Source organism: Agelaius tricolor, unplaced genomic scaffold (assembly GCF_023055355.1).
Source record: "Agelaius tricolor isolate 1412-34295 unplaced genomic scaffold, bAgeTri1.0.p SCAF_7, whole genome shotgun sequence".
NCBI lineage: Eukaryota > Metazoa > Chordata > Aves > Passeriformes > Icteridae > Agelaius > Agelaius tricolor.
Genome location: NW_027269267.1, coordinates 36,145,086 through 36,146,504, shown reverse-complemented (window position 1 = coordinate 36,146,504; position 1,419 = coordinate 36,145,086). Strand labels below are relative to the sequence as shown.

General features: G+C 41.6%; 1 protein-coding gene across 1 annotated transcript; it reads right to left on the bottom strand.

Annotated features, from left to right (window-relative positions):
* Nucleotides 1–211: 211 nt before the first annotated feature.
* LOC139591944 (2-oxoglutarate receptor 1-like) lies at nt 212–1,186 on the bottom strand. The gene has a single exon (XM_071431161.1). The coding sequence runs from the start codon at nt 1,184–1,186 to the stop codon at nt 212–214; it is 975 nt and encodes a 324-aa protein (XP_071287262.1).
* Nucleotides 1,187–1,419: the final 233 nt, after the last annotated feature.

Sequence of the window (1,419 nt, the reverse complement as noted above, 5' to 3'; positions counted from 1 at the left end):
CACTTTATTTATTAGTATTTTATTTAAAACTTTTTATTTTTAGTAATAGATTTTCTCCTTTGATGATCAGTTGGTAACACAGAACAGATTGACTCTCCTTTGGCACTAACTGGGTTAACCTAAGTACTCTAATGGCAGGGAGGTTGTGCCTGGCTGGTTGAGGGCAGGTTTCAATCCTTCCTCCATAAATGTTAAATTGCATCAATCTCTTCTACTTCAAACGCTTGTTTGTCCAAAACTTGAAGAGTGAGAGTATTGCCTGCTGGAAATTATCTCCTGACACTACATAGAGCAGCAAATTTCCAAAAGTATTTAATGCTGCTAAAGGTTTAGTTATAATAAACATTAAAAGGATAGTTTTCTTCAAGTGGCAGCTAACTGGCTGTACTCGGAGCTCCAGATGAATCCCCTTAAAGACGTGGAAGGGGAGGAAGCACACATAGAAGACCAGCAAGAGGAGAACAGTGAGCCTGCGAGCCTTTTGCTTGTAGCTAGCCTGTGTGTGCAGCCCAGTGGCCAAGATGCCAATGATGAGCACGTAGCACAGAGTCACCGTCAGCAAGGGCAAGAGGAAGGCAAACACAGTCAGTCCCCAGTTGTACCAGCGACTTGTGACAAGGTCCTCAGCAGTAACCAGATCTGGGCAGATGGTCTTGTTCTGCCTGTCACTTGGGGAAATCAGGATGGCCAAGGGGCTGAGGGCCACCAGGGAAATCATCCAAATGACTGCGCAAGTCACCACTGCCCATCTCCGCTTCCGAAGAAAAAGGGATTTCGTTGGGTGCACAACTACCAAAAAGCGGAAGATGCTGAAGCAGCTAAGGAAGATAATACCACTGTACATGTTGAAGTAGAAACAAAACTGAATAAACTTGCACATGAAGTCTCCAAAAATCCAGTCATTTCCATTAGCATTGTAGTGTATAAAGAAAGGAAGTGTGACTACATACAATAGGTCAGTGATAGCCAGGTTTAACATAATGATGGTGCTACTTTTCCAGGGCCTCATCTTAAAACAGTAAACAAAAATTGTCGCGATGTTTCCTGGAAAGCACACCAGGAAGATGAGGCTGTAAAGCACAGAGACATACAATTTCACCTGGTAGAAATTTTCATCCTTGCAACCTGTCAATAGGTCTGCAGGGCTGGGCTGAGTAGTACAAGTGCTGGTACATTCAGATGCCATGTTTGCAGAAGTCTCCTTAAGACAAAAATCAGACATTTAGTTTTAATTGGTTTGTTGGAAAAAATGTTGTCAGTTAAACCTTTTGTTGCTGGAGAAAATGAAAATTTGAGAAGGCACAGTAGTGAGTGGAAATGAGGATTTGCTAATGTACCCAGTCTGACCTAGATAACACCATTGAAATGTTTAATTTCACCTTTTCGTCTCTTTTACATTTAATTTTGATAATTATTAAT